The sequence below is a fragment of the Numenius arquata genome, chromosome 9 (genome assembly GCF_964106895.1).
Source record: "Numenius arquata chromosome 9, bNumArq3.hap1.1, whole genome shotgun sequence".
Classification (NCBI taxonomy): Eukaryota; Metazoa; Chordata; class Aves; order Charadriiformes; family Scolopacidae; genus Numenius; species Numenius arquata.
In genome coordinates this window covers 11,411,572-11,431,153 of record NC_133584.1, presented here as the reverse complement: position 1 = coordinate 11,431,153, position 19,582 = coordinate 11,411,572, and the positions used below count along the sequence as shown (strand labels likewise).

The 19,582-nt window shown below is 42.2% G+C and overlaps 1 protein-coding gene across 2 annotated transcripts in view; it reads right to left on the bottom strand.

The window, feature by feature from the left end:
- Nucleotides 1–955: 955 nt before the first annotated feature.
- PDE6D (phosphodiesterase 6D) overlaps nt 956–19,582 on the bottom strand; it is a 39,551-nt gene continuing 20,924 nt past the window's right edge. Inside the window, exons 2-6 of one of the 2 annotated variants that reach the window (XM_074153487.1) lie at nt 10,083–10,171; nt 9,856–9,994; nt 4,896–5,021; nt 3,947–4,052; nt 956–1,585 (exon numbers count right to left, since the gene is read on the bottom strand). In XM_074153487.1, the coding sequence (XP_074009588.1) occupies nt 1,504–1,585; nt 3,947–4,052; nt 4,896–5,021; nt 9,856–9,994; nt 10,083–10,151 (522 nt within the window). In that variant the 5' untranslated portion in view covers nt 10,152–10,171 and the 3' untranslated portion in view covers nt 956–1,503. The remainder of the gene's footprint in view (nt 1,586–3,946; nt 4,053–4,895; nt 5,022–9,855; nt 9,995–10,082; nt 10,172–19,582) is intronic. The other variant, XM_074153488.1, reaches the window with a different exon arrangement.

Genomic DNA, 19,582 nt, shown 5'->3' with positions numbered 1-19,582 from the left:
TCTCTCCTCTTTGATGGAGATACCACCATTGCTCATGCTGGCTGCAGAAGGCAGTTTTGGTTGATCTCTGTATAAAGGCTGGCCTAGGACAGGCCACGCTGCTGGGAAGACTCTGCCCTGCAAGTCCAGCAGGCTGGAATGCGAGGGCATGAGAGGTCCCATGAGAAAGCTGCTACAATGGATAATGCTCTTCTCGTGGGGATTAATGGTCCAGCTTCAATTCACCTCAAAAAATATGCTGCATCCTTCCCACGTACGCCCAGTGGCTGAATTCAGGATCCGAAACGATGCGTTTCATTTCCCTGTGACTCTCCCGAGAATCTCAAGCCCGGCTACAGGACAGGCTGACCAGGGTGTCAAGCGATCATAAAGCTGCCTGTGATGTTTAAGAGCAGAAGCTGGAGCTTCCCTCTTCCCAAGACTTACAGGTGCTGGAGCTAATTATAAACGACCGGGGAAAGGGAAGCTGTAGGGCTTGAGAAGCCCCTCGTGGCCAAATTGCTGCCGTGTGTTATTAACGCCGCGCGCACAGGGATTGTCGGCATCAGCAACCGCAGCCCCAGCGGTGCTCCGGGGCGCTCGGCCCGGCACAGGACTGATGCTGGGGGGCTCAGGGGAACACGGGTTTCTCCCGAGAGAGTTTGAGCATCCCCAGGAACTTAGAAAAGCAGAAGAGCTTGTGGTGCTGCTGGAGAAACCGGTGAGTGGGTAAAGAGGACAAACTGCCCCGAGGGATTAACGGACAGAAATGAGGCCAAGGAGAAACCTTGCTCGGAGCAGTCAGGAAACCTTTCCTACGTGGTCAGAGGGAGGAAGAGAACCTTAACAAGAATACGGGGGCTGTGGAAGAGCAGGGCTGTGGAAAGCCCCGTTCTGCTGCTGGGTTGGGTGACAGGAGGTTGTGCCCACTGCCAGGCACTTTTGTAACAGAATGGGAAACGCACAGAACTAACATTTCTTCCCTTCTTTGGACGATAGGAATGTTTTAATTGAGAAATTTGTTTTAATTACATTAGGTGATATCACAGTCTATTTTACAAGTTCAGGGTAAGAGGATGTGTGGACCAGTTACACAGAAATCCAGTGAAAGGATAAAAACCTACAACATGAGAAAAATGAAAAGGTTAACTTAATCCTCCAAAAATGAAACGCATTGAGAGTTTGGTGTGAGTGGAAATGGGAGATTATACCCGGCTCCAGAGAAGTACAAAGGAAGAGACTAACATAATTTACAGTGTTGGTTCTGCACGACCATCGTTTGCTCGTGTTCAGAGACAGCCTCTATTCCCCAGTGGACCGCTGAGCAGGTGGTCCTGTCTCTGAGGGTTTGGTCTGGTCTTGTCAGAGGAGAAAGCAAAATAAACTGATGGGCAAAGGTCACAACCCACGTTGAGCTGGTCCCCAGGGTCACCGCCTACAGGAGTGTCTTCCACTGGATAGTCGGGGGGTTCTGCACCAAGAACTGTATGGAGGAAAACTAAAACAGCTCCAAAAAGCCCCATCTCAAACGTAGAAAAGTCTCACTCTGGAAGTGCTTACGAGAAGATCGTCATCATAGAATTTGGTTTCTATAATAACATTACCGCTGTGAAAGGAGAAGAGGAGAAAGAACAGGCATTAGAAGAATGCATGAACAGTAGAACATGACTGCTCCTCTCAATGCTCTCTCAAGCCTGGGCTGACACCTCACCCCCCGCAACACAAGCTGTGGTTTGGAGGCACATGCAGTGAGCATTGTGTCCTCATCCCGGGGCTGAAGGATCTCTCCACCACACTCCTACGGGGAGCAGTTCCCCCCATCCTTCCCTTGTCACCCCCTTTCTGGGCTCGGTACCACTCAGGCTGCAGTGAGTGCTCACAAAGAGCAAACTTCTGCTCACTTCTGTTGCTAAAAATAAATTAGCAGCCCCAGCACCTTCAAGCCCTTCTCCTTGCGGTGAATTGTGAAAACCGATGGGAATTCTTTTTTTATTCCCCTCTAGTGCTGAGCAAGCTACTTCAACCAACTTAACATGTCATTTCCCTCAAGAAGTGCTTAAATGCAAACGCCCAGGCATATTTTATACAAACTGCAATGGAAAAGTAGATTTGGGTGTGACAAAAGCTCTGATGATTTAACTTGCTGATTTTAAGATTTTTGGTAGACAAAAGTAAGAACTTTGGGGCTGTTACACAACCCGGACACCTGCGCAGTGTGATCTGACCATGGCTAAATAACCTGGCTCTTGAAAATCTAAGCAGCAGCTCCATCTCCACTGTGGCTTTTGGTATCTGTAGCCCCAGCAAAGCTGGACCTGGCAAGAGTGTAAGGTTTTTGCTGTGGCATGGACTATGCTTGAACCCGAATGTCGGAACGTTCCTCAGTCCGATATTCACTCATCCTGGGAATTCTTCACGCAGAGTGCCTTGGTTAGCACCAAGTATCTCAACTCCATTCTCTCCTGCCATGGAAACACCGAGACAAACATGAGGTCTTTGGGAATATCAGAAAATGAGTGGCTTTCCAAGTCTTGGCAGCTGAAAAAAAGCTGATTTCTTTGGGCTGGTGATTCTGCTGAAAAGCCTCAAGAATGACTTTAGGACATCTCTATGAATAGGAGTGAGATCTGGCCTGCCTACTACAAGTGGACAGACTCCAGGGAAAGAATGGGACACTGGAAAACCTTCAAGGTCACTTGAGAACTGGACTCTCATAATTCCCAGTCCTGAAAATGCCTTGATTGCCTGAGACGGTCAAAAGCAACTTGTCAGATGTCTTTTTTTCTTTACTCTGAGTCCCAAATCTGACTCTTCCTATACTGACTGAAAGCCACCAGCTCTGGGAGCCGAGGACGTGTGTAGCACCTATGAGGTTCTGAGTAGACTGTGCTAGGGAGCACTATTGGAACACTGATGCTCTCTTCTGAGTCCGGTCTCTCTTTGAAACGTGCTGTGAATAGGAATTAGTGGCAGTAGTTCCCATCTCGGTGCCTTCTCCATGCGACTGGCTTTCCTCCAGGCAGGGAACAAGAGGGAAAACGCTAGAGAGGGAGGTCTTCCAGAGGACACAGTGACCTTGCGGTGAAACTGGCTGCTCCCTGTCTGCCTCTTGTTGGCAGGAAGATTCCCATACCCTTCTGTCTCTGCTGGCAACGTGCTCCTCATGTGCCTGCCAGCACCCATCCAGCACTGCAGGGAGGGTGGCTTTTTGTCAGTGATTACAGCTTCCCAGGGGCCTCCCTCAAGGAGCCTTTTCCATCATCCCACCATAGCTTGTGCCTTGCTGTCCACGCTTAGAGCACCGCTCTGACACAAGTGCTGGGGATCACTGACCTATGCAGAAATCAATGTGCACAGGGGCCAGGACTAGACATTTCTGAGGAAGGTATGTGAATCCCATTACAGGTGGCTGTAAAAGACTGTTTCCTACCTTTTAAGGGTATTTTATCCCCAGATATAACTCCATATGAGTAAATGCATCGTTTATAAGCCAATATAAAAGACACAAAGCTTGGCAAAATGGTACAGTGATGGAACAAACACTGGGTGATATATTGCATGAAAAACAACTACCTTGGACAAGAGTCAGTGATCAATAGCTGGATTTGAAAACGGCCCAAACATCTCTTTTTTTTTTTTTTCTCCTGGATATAAGGGGTATTATGCTGCAAAAGCATTTTAAAACCCTTCCACAGTTCACCTTTCAAAAAAAATTAAGCAATTCTAATAAAGGATCAGTTCCACTCTCTCCAAACTTTTACTGCTATATTAATGCAAATTGGACCTATGGGAAAGCAGGTAATGAGGTTGGCTTAGCCCCTTTTATCTCTCAACAGCTAACAGTAGTGAGGGTGATTCAGAGTTGGTAGCAGCTCCCTCTCTTTATTCCCGCTGTGGCCCCCAAGGAAATGCCACACACTGCTTTTCCTTTGCCTGCTCTCAGATTCTGTAAGCCCAAGGCACTCACGTTAAAACGTTAGCTGGCATCATCTGTGATTCAGGTGCTGCCTCTATCAAGGACTGCCAAGTGTTTGTGGAGTTAGGAATCACAAAACCGAATTCAAAGAACCATTCTGCAAAGTAAAAAGAAGATCCAGAGGCATTTGAAAGACGATAAAATCCACAAATGGTCCTTTTGCTTTTCACCTGACAGGCTGGGGAACTCCCTAAACTGTCCTGCTGCACTGCCAACATTTTACATTTAAATTAATATGGACAGCTTAAACTGCACAGAACCCTGCCCTCCTCTTAAAGCAGATATTCCCTTTCTAAAATAGCTGATGGTAATGATAAAGTCACACCACTTCCTTAGCATTCAGTGGAAATTTCATCACACCTAATTGGGAACAGGGAAACCACACTCCCCCTCTTCCAGGCATCCCCTGGATCCAGTTGAGACCAAGCGTACAACCGATTTCCCAAAAGACAAGGAGCTCAATGTTTTATCTCCCCCTCCTCCACCCCAGATTAAGAGTAATATTGCAGCGGGGGAGATCAGATGTGCGGCTACGGAGCCACACGGACAATACTCAGTGACCAAAGTAACCCAGAGGCTCCTTTAGTCTGGCCTCCAGTCTGGTGGTGGCCAGCACCAGGTGCTTCTGAGGAAGATGTCGTGAATCCCCATAATAGGTGACTCTAAAATAACTTGTTTCCTCCCCTCAGGCAGCCTGGGGTGGATTTATGCCCTGAAGCATGATTACCCAGATTTTTTGCTTACATAACGAAGTGTTAATACACTTATGAAATGCTATCCCTAATGCTGTGGCCCATTAGTCCTGACAAGATGAGTGCTTCAGTGCTACTCTGAAAAATTAAAATCACCACGTTTAACCCATTTTAGTTTTTCTAATCCCCGCTGCGCTGGGGGTGGCTCCCCGTGCTGCAGCAGGGCTGTGCACAGAACAGATGCGTACCTTCTAGACACTGCCCTTTGAAATAAACTTTCTGTTCCAGTCGGAATTTTTCCATTTGTTCTGCTGAGGAAAAGTTTAACTCCCGAGACACTGCTTTGCATTTCAGGATTTTTTTAGGAACTCGAGCTGTGAAACAGATAAAGAAGCGTTATTTGGACACAATACAGCAAAATCAGCTGCTTCAGCTGCTATTATAATATATTCTGAAATAATGATTAGTGCTAGTACAAGATCATAGTAGCAGGAGAAATGGAAACACAAAGAACTTTGTTTTTACATTTGTAGGAGAGAAATCCAAGATGCAAATCAGTTAAGTATCTTGCCCAGAGCCAGGAAATAAACTTGTGGCAGAACCAGGGATGCAACACTGATCTCAGACTCCTGGTTCTTAGCCATTTATTACGAAAAACCACAATTCTTCAAGTCAAAATATGAGACGCAACTTCAATTTTTACTTTGGGAAGTGTGCTGAAGATCACAAGCAGCCGAAGGGCTGCCTGGTACACCAAGCGTGTTAGACCTTCTCACTTCTCTTTCCCTTTCATACTGTGCATCCCCAGCAAACCACAAACTCACACAGCTCTGGGAAATCATCCTGTAAAAGTATACAAAACCTTTGCTCCCCAAACATCGAGACCCACACAGGCAGTAAAGCCAATACCGAACCGGAGAGTTTAAGAGAGAGAGTAATTTCGCAATCCAAGGTATCTGGGCTTTTGCGGGAGGTGGGACACCAATAGCAAGTGGCAAACTGTACCTGTTGGATATTTCATAAGGCTTTGTTTTAGAGGTGGAGGAGTAAGAGAAGGGACCGTTTGAGAGCATTGATTAATGTGCTGAAAGTTCCTAATCAGGAGAATATGTGGGGGAGTCAATATACAAAAAATCTCCCAAGCCCATCATACTTCAGTGGTGTGAGTGTACATAATCCTTCCTGCGTATTAGAAAATGTTTCATGTAAATTTATTAGAAATAAAGAGGGGAGGGAATGCAGCTGGCATGTGTTTTATGAGCCAAACTGTTCCTAAATGGAAAACGTATCAAACTGTCCATAAGCAGACAGCAGGTTGCTGTTTAATAAAAGGAAGAGTCTAGCAAACCCCAGGCAAATCCACCTAATGTAGAACAGTTTAATGGAGTAGGATCTCGATATGAAACCAAACTAAAAAGCTGGAGGCTTAGGGAATGTAAGCTACCATCCTATCCCATGGAGAAGTGCAAAGACCATGGGTTTTTTTTTTTTTAAAAAAAAAGTTAAAAAAGAAAGTTTAAAGTGTAAAGGAAGAGTTTTAAATGTAAAAGCTCTCTAATTATTTTTAGTATTCTTTGTTTTTTATTTTTCCAGCATGGAAATCTGCATGGGACCATCCTTTACTGCCCTCACAAGTACAGACTACAGCCTGTTGTGAATAAACATCCCTTTGCAGTTAAGTGTAAAATGACTTCCGCAATTTAGTAATTACTTTTCTTTCATCCTCAAGACAGATTGCTGAGAATGTTTGTTTTAATATTGTAAAACTACAAAATAAAAGGTTACTTTTAAAAAAAGTAGGACTGTGTAGTCTTTAAACCCCTGATCTAAGAGGTTTTAATTTATATGTATACCATCAAGCAGAAAATTGTAATTGAAATTGTTTATCTTAAACTCATTTTGCTTTTATACCTCTTTTTTTTCAATTAAAAAGGCAGAAGACAAAGAAGTTTGATTCTCATCAGTTTGGACCATTTTAAAACATGCTGAAATGCAGGTAAGCACAGACTTTATCCTACATTTAGTACTGCTTTTTGTTAACCTGAGGATATACTCGCAGATTTATTTAAGCACATATAGCTAACATACTTTTAGTCAGATTCTTAATTCCAATTAGATCAGAAAGTGACAAATGACACATTTCTTATTTCTTAGTTCTTCTTAGTTCTTATTACTAAGCAAGTAATTTTGGGACCAACCGCATTTAGTTAGAAACTGAAATCATTATGTTTTTACATAGTTTATTAAAACTACCTTAAATATTTGAGATGTGTAAGAAAGCAAGTTGTCTTAGCCAAACTTCTGTTATATTTCAAACTACATATTTTCTTGGAGTGGTATGTCCAGCTCTGGAGCCCCGAACATAACAAGGATATGGACCTGTTGGAGCAGGTCCAGAGGAGGTCACGAAGCTGATCAGAGGGCTGGAGCACCTCTGCTGTGAGGACAGGCTGAGAGAGTTGGGGTGGTTCAGCCTGGAGAAAAGAAGGCTCCAGGGAGACCTTATAGTCCCTTGCAGTACCTAAAGGGGGCCTACAGGAGAGGTGGGGAGTGACTCTTTATCAGGGAGTGGAGTGATAGGATGAGGGGGAATAGTTTTAAATGTTGGAACTCAATCATCTTTAAGGTCCCTTCCAACCCAAACCATTCTATGATTCTTTGATAATGAAAGGATTATTTGCATTTCCTGAATGAAAGCTGGCTGTGGTGACTGCGAACAACATTGGGGTATTTACAAGTGCTGGACCTCAGCAGCTTACTCCAAGATTTACTTGTATATTGGAAGAAACCAAACTTTACGGATTTGGGTCTCGCAGATTGCCTCCCAGTTTTGACTACGCTGTCACTGAATTGAGCTAACTGGGTACGTGGAAAAGCTCCTGCTGTCAAAAGCCGGTTTAGATGGTTAATTCCACTTTCAGGTGCTCAGGCAGTGATTTTCACTACTTTCAGCGGTTTAATTTTAAGACTTCAGCAGCAATCCAATACTACATTAATATTCTTTTTATTTAATCTAAGTGGTAATAGTTAAGTTTAGGTAGTAATACAGTATCGTGATTTGAAACTTAAAAGCTCATTTTTTAAAGAAATCTGTACTTTCAAATAGAAGTCCTGTTTGAAAGAAATATATTTTATTCACTCTGCTATATATTTAATTCTTTGTTTGCTATGTCTACATTGTGATTTGCCCTGAATGGCCACAGAACACACACACACACAAGTACTATACAATGACCTTGAGACACACATGGCCGTAATTTTAAAACAATTATTCTGACTGTTTGCCCTCACTGTTTCTCATGCAGGTCTGTACCAGAACCGCATTTCCTCACACCTTCTTTTAATTCATAGTCAGATTATCCTCCTTTGTTGGACACCTCTCCCCTTTCTTAGCCTATTTGTTCAGAATAATCTATCCATCTCAGCCTTCTCTTCTTGCTAAGTTATACAAGAACAGCTTTTTTCCTCTCTTCTCCAAAGGAAGTCCATCCTCCCACCCGTAATCTTTTCAGTGGCTTCTCCTAATAGCTCTTCTCTGCACCTGTTCCAGTTTGCACTCATCCATCTTCTAGATGGGCAACTGAACTGCACACCGGATAAGGTCTTAACAATTCCTTGTACAACTGGCATTAATCTCATGCCGGAGTATGCTTTAATTAATTCCCCAAGCTCCTCTGATGGAGGTGAGGGTTCCTGTTTTACATGTGAGGAAAATCTAAGACACGGTGAGATATGATTTGCTAAAGTGAGAAAGATGGCAGGAGGGAAATGGGGCAACACAACGAACCCCCCTGAGACACAGCTCCAGCTGTCCCCTCTGTCCCAAAGCACACCCTTCCACAGTCTGCACTGAACCACGGCAGTGGAACAGCCTGCTGAGACAGAGTGAAGAGGATCCAAAGACTAGCCAGGTGTCCAAGGAGAAGCTCCTGCAGCACAAAATCTGGGAAGACTGGGAATATTTTTGGCTGCTTTTCTTCTGCTTTCTAAATCCTGATTCCTTATTTCTCCTAGGTCTCCCATTCCACAGTTATTTCAAGGCAGCAAAGCATTACTAACCTGCACTTCAAGAAATTTAGAACTAAACTGATGAATTACCACATTTCTTTTCAAAGTTGTACTTTAATTTATTTCCCACAGTTGTATTTGAAGGTGCTGGAATGTTTTTCTTTAATACAGGTATCTTGTACCACAGGCGCGAGTAAATATCTGTTAAGACCTATCAGCAGAACTGTTTGCTGTTAGCACTGGTACAAGAATCGAGTACAGGTCAGCAAGGCTGAAGGAGACAAAGCTTGGAAAATGCTCTTAGTGATAACTGAGTCACAGCTTTGCTTTCCTCTAGCTCTGACCTGCATCCTCTACAAGGAATCAGGCCCCTTGTAGGCTCAGACAGCCTAATACTGGTCCTATTAATGAGCTCTTGTCAAAAAGCAGATGAATGTTGACTGGGGACCAAATGAGGAGAAGGCAACTTGTTTCTCTTGTGCCTCAATCTGGCTTTGAAACCAGCTGTATTGCTGGAAGACTACTGGACTTACAGAGTTTTGCCACAGATCTCTGTGCTCTCTGGGCAGAGGAGGATCTTTATACGCTGGTTGCCTCCTTCAGACACATCAGATTTTCCAGTTTAGGGAAGAGGTAAGTTGTAGTAGTGCCAGGCAGAACTCAGTCCTTGATGTTTAACCAAAAATACATCAATGTCACCAGCATAATTAAATGATCAAGTTCACTCCACTTACTGGAGATCAGCTGTGTGGTATTCACACAACAGAAAAGCCTTAATTAATTCAGTGAGGTCAGACTCTTCACAGAGCCAAAGCAAAGCTCTTGGTAAGGGGCATTACCTATCACAGTGCTTTGTCACAAATGGGGAAGGATAAGGGACAGTGAAGTCCTTTGCTATTCAGCAAGGACATAGGTGGAAGGGCAACAGGCCTTCTTAGCAATGGTAAAGGGACGGGAGAGCAGAACAAATGTGCCATGTATGTCATTTTAAAGCAGAGGTCAAATTTAGTGCTGGAGAATATTGGGACAGTTGTGTCCAGGCAAGGTAGTAACTCTGTATGCTTCTTCCCCACTGGTTCTCCATTTGACCTCTATTTTGACTAAACCCTGTTGTTACACTGAGAAAAATCAATATGTTTTTATACTTTTCATTTTGGAACCAACACTGGACCTAGCAAAGCTTGGCCACTCATTCCTTACCCAGCCGAGCTCCACGCTTAACACTGTTTAACTTGTCCCCTTTGCCAGCCACAGATCCATTCCCACCCTTCTCCACATGTCCCCAGGTCATTGTGGTGGAAGCCTCTGAAGGTGTGAAGTCACAGCCAGGACACCTGTCCTTCAAAGCAGAAGTACGCTCACAGCTCTGGTGACCCAGACATACAGCACCACCCAGCCCCAAAACACACAGTAAGGCCACACAGTACCTTCATGCTCCACTCCAGGTACAGACAGATCTTCTGTTCCTTGCCAGAGGATTTTCCCTGTTTCCGCATCCCGAAGGTTCATCCAATTTCTGATTGGGAAGCAATTAAGGAAAACAAGCTTCTAAATACCTAAATGCTGCACCCAGTATTCTTTGCTAAGCCCTGAAATAGGCTACTCCACCTGAGTTTAAATAATGTTTTCTGGTTCTCAAGAGGCTAAGGAAAAGAGACACTTTTTCCCAGAAAATAAATGAACAAACCAACCCTTGACCAGAATGAATGCAACAAGAGTTGTATAGTCACAGATCTAGTTTTCACTTTAGACTGAAGCTTGTTAACCTCATTTATCATTTTCCATTGCTTCTAAAGGATACAGGCAATGTCACTGTGCTGCAAAGAAGCAAGAACATTGCTAACAGTAACAGATAATTCTACACAAACATTTGCCGTTCTCCAGCATTTGAAAAATGCTAGAAAAAGAAGTGCTTCCTATATAACATTAGAAAAAGAGTAACACTGATAGAGCTTGTTTTCCTAGTTTACAAAATATTAGTATGAAGGATTGTTCTATTGCTGTTGACCTGGTAACTGCCACTCATGGGAATTCTTCAGCTGCTGAGTGCTAAGCAAAAAGAGATCCTCTCTTCCCACTCACAGCAAGTGAGGCTGTGCCAGCTTTCAAAAAGCCCAGATCAGCAAATTAGTCATTACAATTATAGGCAAGTATGAAATACTCATATTTTCTAAGGGACAATTAATAATGATCTTAAGCACACCTTTGAAAAATCTCTCCCATAACGTAACTCAGACATCGACACGTGAGAATCAGGAGCCTGCACCCCTGCCCGATGCCGTTTGGAAGAGGGACACAGCCCTCAGTGAGCCCGAGGTCCCGCAGCAGCCTCCTGCTCCACAGCCCATCAGAGTGGCTCTGAGGAGCCACCAGCATAAACGTAAGTAGCCCAAATAGAGCAGGATCCGTGAGATAAGGCCACGCAAACTAACGCCCTTGCAGGTGTTTCCTTTTGCTGGTTTATGGCAGCGCACCCTTCGCACTCAGTACTTCTCAGACAAGATACTGGAAACTATCTGGGAGGAGAGAGCAACTGTTCAAGGAACTGTCTGGGGAAGTAGAGTAACGTAAGAGGGACAACATGGACCTTGACATAGGTATAAATAGGAGCTGTCAGAGATATGCATATTCATCCTCTAACACAGTTTCCAGGCAGACTCACACAAACTTGTAATTTTTCCAGAGCTCCAGGGAAGAAACAGATGCTTTAGCAAATTTTGCATTACAGGGTAACATTTGTTTTAAAATTACGTGTGTGGAGGAGGGAAGGGAAGACGGCTGCTTCGGTGCAGAGGCAAGGAGCTTTTCCCTTCCTGAAGGCTGACCAGACTTTCCATGTCCCACTGAAAGGGCAAGAGGGAGGAGAAAGGTGGGAATGTATGTACAGGGTCCATTTACACAGGCATGGCCTTACAGCTTCCAAAACTTAGCAATAACTTGGAGCACGGGAAGAGGGAGCGTAGGGCAGCCTGCTCATGTCCTTCTAGACTTGTTCTAAAACACATAATACCTACCACTTGTTCTGGGATTAAGGCAGAAGTTAAAGGGGGAGGAGACAGAAAGCATCATGCTTGGGGGGCCCCATTATGCCACCTCCATATCCTGGCAAAAAGCTGGAAGGTGGAGATGACTTCCCAGCCAGCAAACCAAGGGAGATGGGAGCTGTAGGTAGGCAAGGCAGAGAGAGAAAATGGGCAGCAGCGTGGCAAGAAGAACCTGCAGCAGGACTGGCACTTCATGTGGTGCTGGCTGGAAAACTCAAAGTCCCCAGTCAATGCAACCCGCAGGATGGAACCACCCCAACCGTAATTTAAAATGTCCAAAAAAATGCACCATTTTTAGATACATCTTCCCACAGAGAAACATACAAACTAGCCAGGGTGAAGCTATTTGCATCGAAAGCAGTGTGCAATCTATCAAATGCCATGTACGAGGGAAAAATAACAGATGAGACAATCTGAGCATCTCACTGAAGAATTCATTTATCTTCACAAAACCCTGCGATGCAAACACTTTTGTCTATTATCACGACAGTAATTCAGTAACTTGGGCACTTGATTATCAAAAACCTATATTACCTTTAAAAAATTATCCCCTTCAGAAGTGTTTATTTGCTATTTGTTCACTATCAATATCAGTGGGAGTTAAGAGCTCACTGGTCTGGCCATAGGCTGTGCAGTGCCAGACTGAGCAGTAGACCAGGACCTCTGAACTGAAAGACTAACCAGAACAGCAAACCCAGCACTGCACAGCAACTGATCCGGCCTCCACAGTGCTATACCAGTACTCTAATGGACTACCTTTCTTTTCACTTGCCATGCCTTGCCTTGCCTTACCTTCCTGTCCCTCTTTCCTTACCAATTTTTGGAGCAGTCTGAAATCACATTTGTCATTTTCAAAAGTATTACATTAGAAATGCCCTTCAGAGAGTATAGATAGCCTCACAGCTTAATTATTATCCTTACTTGACATATATAGTTACAGAGTTATAGTGACCTACTATTTCTGGTGAGAGAAAACACTGCTGTAGACTACTGACCTCTCCTGCTTCTCCCTATAAGGATTTACCTCTCAATCCAGTACAAGAGAGATAATGCAAGTTATGTTGCCATGCTGAACAATTCTAGATATGTTAACATTTGAAGTGTTAGGCTTCTACAGAGTGCTATCTGACTTTATTCTGTATTGATGTTCCCCTGTAAGAGTAAATCCATGCAGGACAGCCTGCCCCATGCTTTGTATTCTGACTGTCAAATTGAGATGAAGAATAAATAAAAAAGCTCAAGACTATATCCCTGCTGATGAGAGTATGCAGGTCAGCAATGCATGCCACAGTCCCTAGAAAATATCTTGTATTTAAACATCCTGGACATTGCTAACGCATGTAAATTCTGTATCAAATGAATAAAGGTTAGTGTCAGTGTAGCCAAAGGCCGCCTGGCTTAGGCAGAGGCTCATGCAGGTTCAAGACAGGCTTTTCCAACTTCTGCAAATAAAAAAGTGAAATCAACCTGCTATTCAGCATGTATACACAGAGTTAAAATATGTGGATCCACACATACCTTAAGGGAACAGAATAATCTAGCCAGTTCATAAGTTTTATCCCCGTAACTAAGCATTATTAAAAGGGAAGAACAAATCATCAAATCTTACGCGTGCATAAACACAATCCTCTTCTATTGGAAAAACACTTCATGTTCAAGAGATTAATTAATTCTTTTTAAAAAATAAACGTTTAAAAAGAAACAGGCATCTGAAAAAAATTTCCTAAGTCAAAATCAAGATAATTTCTAAAACTTAACTGTAATGGAATTAAAAAGAAAAAAAAAAGGTCAAAACCCATCACAAGTGATTTTTTGGCAAGGGAATACCTGACAAAGCAGCAGCTGTACCGCTTACCTAGTTAGCAGCTTATCACACTATTTCTGTCATCTTGGATAGAAAAGCTGATACTAGGACATACCCCAGAGTGAAGAAAATGGAGATCTTGAACCAAACCCACACACACTGTTATCTTCTAATGTGTTTAATTGGTTTAAGATTCTTCCATCCCAGCATGAGAGATATTGTTACTAAAAATAAAAAGTGCTCCATCTTCCTAGCAGCAGTGGAGACCTGCAGGCAGGATGAAGAGGGCATTTTAAGTATTATTGAAAAGGAGAAAGTAAATTAATATAGGTTTAACACAATTACTCTTTTTGAAGGGGCTCATGTCAAGGCACCTGGCAGGGGTAGCTAAGGAGAGAAAGCAGAGAGCCAGGCAGCTACAGCTTTGTGAAGTTAATATATATGAAAAAAACCAGGAAGAACAATAGTATATTCCTAATATATGCTTCTCATTCTAAAATCACAAGAACAATCTTACACCGTTAAATTTTCATTCTTCTGGATTTGGAGTGTTGGGGTTTTGTAGGAAACAATGTCTGATTTAAGACTCAATAGATCAAATACTCTTCAATCCTGAAGGCAAGGAAGGATTAGGTAGAACAGCAGAAGGAAGGGTGTACTGTTGATCTATTTATATTCCACCACCTATTGGGTCAGCAAAGTCTTACATAAAAGCTTTGTAGTAGCTGGAATTCAACTTGCTTTATATACATGACATGAATTAGCTTCCTCACAGACCTACTTTGCTTAGCCTGGTGAAGGGAAATGGTTTGTGCAGTTCTAAATCCAAGTTTTGTTGTCTTGAATACCTCTGATCTCAGAACAGAAACTCCTCCTTTATTCTATGTCACAGTGATTGCTTCGTTCAAACAAATCAAAACATACATACTTATCTTTAACTGCTTTAGCATTGCAAAAGATTCGCATGTATTACCACAGTGGTAATTAAGAATAACCTCGAAGGAAGAAAATAAGTAGAAACAGAATTAATCATTAAAGTAGTATGGAGTTAAAGAAGTTCTGCCCCAATCTCCCTGACTATTATTTATGTGTTGTAAGGTTTAGCACTTCTTGAATATCTCAAAGGCTGCAGCAAACAGCAGGTGTCATTTCTTCCATTAAAACAGTCCATTTTCCATTTTAGTCCTCGCTGTCTACACCATTCTAAAACCTTAGAACCGCTGCACTGTTATCTTTCATAATAAAAGCAAGCCTAATGTTCATAACCACTCCTGGAAGGGCAGGTCTTTCATCATCTTTGCTGGGTGTTGCTTTTTTTTTTTTTTTTTTTGTACACGAAATGCCACATTAAGAACAGTTCACTACATCCCAGCTGCAAACAGGGTCTCAACAATTATGTGTTAATAAGAATTGTCCAATGGGATAAATGACAGAGAGAAGGTGGAGCTGAAAGTCCTGAACAATTCAGACATCTCTGTTGCAGACCCAGAAAAGCTTCTGATCCAGATTGCCCAACCTTCACTCCTGATTTTACATTGTCATGAAAAGCAGACACAACCAGACACTCAGGACATGGGCGAGCATGTTACGTTAAAGAATGTTACAGGTAAGTAAAGATGAGCCTTTAGGGATTATATTTTTATCAGACATATTTTCCCAGAAGAATATTTGCATCTCAGTCGCTTCAATCCAGTCTGAGAAGTAAGGACCAAAAAAAGTTATGCAAAATAACTACTAACTACAGGATTATCAAGTAGACCACCCAAATGGCCTTATGCCTCTACTCCACTCATGCCATTCGTCCTCTAATCTTTCCAATCTCTAATCTCACTTTTTATTACAACTCCCAAATCCCTCTTCCACCGAACTCTTAATCGTGTGCTTAAATTTAAGCATATGCACAGACATTCTGCTGAATCAGGTCTTTGAGTTCACTCTGATCGCACTCAAGAGAAATGCTGCTGTCTTTGGTGTTTAATAAACCACCAGTATAGAAGTTGGCAGTGTGTTAAGAGAAAAGGAGTCTTTCCTCCTAGCCTGAGGCCGAAATTCAGTGCAAAATCATATCTGAAGGAACTGAATGCGCATCCATCCATTCTGTACCAAAACAAACACACAAAGTGGAAGCTGTTTCTCAAACATTACTGGAGCCTTTGGGTATAGCACTGTCAACTTCTCCTGCTTTCAGACAGCAGCGCGTTCTCTGGGGTTCCAGGTTCGTCAGAAAGCATGCTATGACAGCTCTTACAGCAGCAGGCGTTTTTTAAAACTCTGCTATGATAAACCAATTTTCCTGGAGTGATGCACAAGATATGGGTTACTGTGCTTCTTCAAATGATGGGAGGTGCTGGGGACTGCAAAGGTGCTCTATTAAATCCTCAAATGGAAGGAAGCCAATTATCCCTTCAAAGCACTCCTGACACTCCTGTAACTCACTGTAACAGAGCCTGCTTTTAAAGTCTCCTGCACAGAACAAACTGCTGCACAACAGAAGCCAGGGAGATCCACAGATTAATGGGAACCACATGACAGAATGCAGCGAAAATCCTCAGCAGCCGACAAAGTCATTTCACAGCAAATTATGCAATCAGAGGGATATATTTAACACCTATAACAGCATAGGAAACAATCAACACAATATCATATACTTGTATACTTTGTACTTCCTTTTTTATGTCCCGCCTTATATCTCTGCTTGCAGGTGCCGTCTATACAGATCTTATATCACCACAACATATTTTCATCTAACATCCATCACACAGCCCTGGATTAAGATGTTCCTGGCTCATACTTGGGAAGACAGTCACGCGTGTTACTGAATACCATGTCAACCCTACCTTAATTGTAATAGAGAATTATGCTAATAGGGCAGAAGTTAATACTGCTACATTATATTATATTAAGTAGACCCCAGAATATGTCTGCTATGCAGTAAGGTTGGTCCTCTTGTTAAGCTACATTATTCATCGCTGTGTCTCACATTCTGCCTGCACCTTGGGTAACCATTTTGAAGATGAGCGGTGTTGCCACCATGGGAGTATTTCCTGCTTGAACCTCTGTATTTAATCTTAGCAGTGCTCATGTTGAGGCACACTGCGAAAGTCTACAACAAAAATGCGGCACAGGTCAATTCACAGTCAGATCAGCTGCAAAGAGATGCTGATCAAACTAGAGAAATACAGAAGCCTTTTAACTCTGCATCCTTTGGAAATGCGGTAAAACCACGTCCAGCTAATAAAAAATTTATGCAGACTATCCAGTTTAACATCTGCGCCTTTCAAACAGTTTAGGTTGAATAATACAATTATTATTCACTATTTTCATCAAAATGGACAATTAACATTCATCTCTACTCCACAGCATCCTAGTGACGTCACGTAGCAGAATAAGGCACAAAGTTTGCTTTCAGTTAGCTTACATTTGATTTTCACTCTTGTCAATTTACTGTCTGAAAATACTGAGTGAAATAGAATCACAGAAAATCTCTCCAAATCTTAAATTTTTAAATCAGACACCTATAGTAGGCTTAACAAAAGCAGGTATTTGTACAAAACCAATGAAGATGGAGAGCTCCTAAACTCTGGAAAGAGAAGTGTCCAGCATGGACAGGCAGGGTGGGAGAATATGGGGTTTTTTTCTTCAGCACTATTGCAAACCAGGCCAGGCTTCCATTTCACTGATTTTTCCTCTCTTCCTTTTGAGGAAAGGAGTCACATTTTGAAGGAAGGAGTTACAGACCTACTGAAATGAAGCTAAGGGTCATCAGGAGGGAAAAAGGTAAAAAAGCATAAATGACAGTGGTTTGCAAATAGCTTAACTAGGGATGTAGACACTATTGTTTCAAGGTTTATGTCTCTGTCCAGATGAGTCTCGTCTTTTAGAAGTTCAAGTCTCTTACAAATTCCAGCAATTTTTGTCACTGCTGAGCAGTAAGAACAAATTTAGGCATTTGCAAACAACCTTTGATTTCTTCAGACAAAAGCAACAATATGTGACATTCCCCAGCGGCTCCTGCCCGCAGCAGATCAGAAACTGCTCCGTTACCCTGACATTCCAGCAAAGGCCACGTAGACAACACTCTGGAGCCATGTGAGGCACTTCTCTAGGAACTAAGCTCAACCTAGAAAGACTAACCACTTCTGAGCTTCAAAAAAAAACCAACCCTGAGATCCCTAACAATGACCGTTAAAGGAAAAACCAAAATGCACTTGAGGTACATAGAATACAATGTTGTTTGAAGTGGGAATAAGGTCAAAATCAAATCTACACAGAAATCGCCAGCTTATGGGGCAGGTTCTCCCGTCACAGGGAGCAAACTGCTTTCTGTGCCAGATCTGTGGAACCGCTTCGTTTCCTGCTATTAGAAATGTGTTTTGTTTCCTCTAGAAACAGATGTTAAAATGGTTCCTAGAACCAGATAACAGTGCCAAAATAAAAGCAAGCTGAAGCAATGCAGTGGTTTTCTGCTGCTTTCTGCTGCCTATGTTTTTCAGGCTTTTCTTTAGCTTCTCTAAATAGGCTTGACAGAACTCCTCTATACCAATGCCTCAGTGGGAAAAACAACACGCAATCACATCTGGAGATTGTTTTACATCCTAGGTAGTAAAACAATCAATAACTTAGAAAAACTCCTCATTGCTTGCAGGACCATCTCAAAAGCATGAACTGCACAAAGAAAATTATTTTGTCTTTTCCACTGCGATAACACTCAACTCCTCCCCATCTTCCCTGCATTTTAAATGGAGCTCGAAAATTAGCATCTTAGAAAAGCTTGAGCTCATGCTAAGAACCCTGTGAATATTAACATAATTAATACCATCAGTAATACTCTGAGTTTGCAGAAACAGCAGGTGACTCAATGGGAATGATGTATTCATCTGAGAAACGAATGTGACCTTTAAAATCCATAGGGCTTTATCAGAACGCAAGTTTAAAGTGGGTTGCTTGTAGCTCGGTGGAAAGAACAAAACTGAATGTAACTTAGGAGAAAGCTCATAGAGACACCACATACATAAGGGAAACTAAAAATACAACTGAAACATGAAACACTGGGACCTCCTTACAGAAGTTGCCTCACCTATCAAAAGGTGAGGCAGCTCGCAGGACAGCTTGAGAAGCCACTCCAAGGAATGTATCATGAGGGAGAGGCAATTAAAAGAAGACCCTTCCTGCAATTCAAATCTGGCAGGATAGAATTTTTTTATCCAGAATGCTTAAAATTAAGTTAAATGCTTTAGACCCCCAAACAATTTGGAATAAGTTTGCCCACTTCTTAATTTTAGCACATCAAACAACTTTCCTTCCTGCAAGCAAACGCTGAAAGTGATTCAGTGACTGAAACAACTTCATTTCATCTTAACTACTTCAGAACATTCAATCATTTCAACACAGCTGAACTATTATGATAATATTTCAGGGTTCTCAGCAATAAGTGAACTAGAGGGAGTTTCATGGAAATAATCTATCAAGGAGTTCTGGTGAATAACTTCATTTTCATAGATGAGGTTGTAACCAGAAGCCCTCAGAGGAATTTACCTCCCTGTAAATCGTTATGGCCTATTGTTCTTCACAGAGTTCAAACGCAGGATGTCACGACAGTCATGCAACGAAATTAGCTTTAATGGAATGAGGTACTTTGAACCTTGATGTGGCTCTTTATTTTATACCATTATTCAATTGTTTTAAAATATGCATTATATTGGCTTGCTTATAATGGAAAGCTTGGCTTGATTTCATGTCATTTTTGCAACACTGTAGGAGTGGATTTTTTTTTTACATGTCTAAAAGGATCTTCACACTTTCCCATACTGACAGGGCACAGATCTGAGCAGAGGAACAAAGACTTCTTTGACCAAATTTTTAAATGGGATAAACATGGCTGCTTAGCTGGCGTTTTCATATAGTTTCACTTGAATGACCCGTAGCCTTGTGTGAAGTGTGGAAAAAAAAAACACCCTAAAAAGGCTTTAAAAAGGCAGTTTTATACAGCACTGTTTGTGGCCAGTTGATGCCTTTGTTCCTTGAAGGCCTCTGCAATAATTTCTCTATTGAGCGAAGTGATGTTTATTGAAAATGGCAT